Source organism: Kryptolebias marmoratus, linkage group LG15 (genome assembly GCF_001649575.2).
Source record: "Kryptolebias marmoratus isolate JLee-2015 linkage group LG15, ASM164957v2, whole genome shotgun sequence".
NCBI lineage: Eukaryota > Metazoa > Chordata > Actinopteri > Cyprinodontiformes > Rivulidae > Kryptolebias > Kryptolebias marmoratus.
In genome coordinates this window covers 11,282,675-11,283,767 of record NC_051444.1, presented here as the reverse complement: position 1 = coordinate 11,283,767, position 1,093 = coordinate 11,282,675, and the positions used below count along the sequence as shown (strand labels likewise).

Below are 1,093 nucleotides of genomic sequence, written 5' to 3'. Positions count from 1 at the left end.
ATATATATATATATATATATATATATATATATATATATATATATATATATATATATATATAAGTCATTGCAAGTTTCTTTCAGTGCAGTTCTTGTGATGACCACTGATTGACCACTGAGTGACAGTGTATGAAATGGAGCTGATAGATTCTGTTTCAGCTCCTAAAAAGTTGTCAGCTGAAGTCAAATTAATAAGCATTATAAAGAATTTTATTAAAACTGATTTAAAAACGCCCCAGTATAGTTTGATTAAACTTACAAATTGCTGCGATTTGTTTTGTTCTATTTTAATTTAACGCATGTTTGTTGAGGTCTTGCCTATCTATTTAGTCTATTTCTATGACTGGCTCATGAACGAGTCTCCGCGCGCCGCCTTGCGCGTTCCTTTCCATCCGCGTGCCCGTAGGTTAGCCTGTGTGTCTACGCCGAGGGTTTCCATCAGGATTGAGTAATGCCGTCAAAAGTCATCTTTGAAAGCGAGGAGCATATCATGGATGAAGATGTGGACACTGTCGCGGAGGCTACGACCTTAAAGGTGAGTGTAGTGAGTCGCGTCGACCCGAAGAAGCCACAAAACTGTGTTGAATTTCTGAGTTCCTGTCGCGGCACCTCCATGTTTGATAACATGTGGCTGCCTGTGCTAACCCGACAAAGGAAACATTTACAACGCTAGTAAAGCTGCTTTAAAACAATGACGGCTCGAAAAAATAGCAAGATAAACACATACAATTAAGTTACTGTCTGTAAAAGTTGTTTTCTTATTGTTATGAGCGGTAATTCATGTTTTATTTGGTGTTAGCAGAGAGCTAGGTAGCCTAGCTGACGTAGGTGATCACGTGTTCTCGCCTTCAGCTGATCTGTAGAACATATGGATTCATGACTTGTGTCCATGGAAACTGGGAAGAAACGGTTCCCTTTTATGTATATCTGCTTTTTGGACGCAATCTGTGTAGATAAAGTAAACAGCTGTTACAGTGCACAACCAACCATGTTTTTAATTTAACCTTATTGTGGTAAAAATATTAAAACATAAATATGGGGAAAAGACGTATGCTGGTGTAGATTCTCAGTCATCCAGGCCATGGTAAATTCAA

General features: G+C 38.4%; 1 protein-coding gene across 2 annotated transcripts in view; it reads left to right on the top strand.

The window, feature by feature from the left end:
- Positions 1–371: 371 nt before the first annotated feature.
- ddx21 (DEAD (Asp-Glu-Ala-Asp) box helicase 21) overlaps positions 372–1,093 on the top strand; it is a 9,620-nt gene continuing 8,898 nt past the window's right edge. For both annotated transcript variants that reach the window (XM_017418720.3, XM_017418719.3), the window contains exon 1: positions 372–534. In XM_017418720.3, the coding sequence (XP_017274209.1) occupies positions 451–534 (84 nt within the window). In that variant the 5' untranslated portion in view covers positions 372–450. The remainder of the gene's footprint in view (positions 535–1,093) is intronic.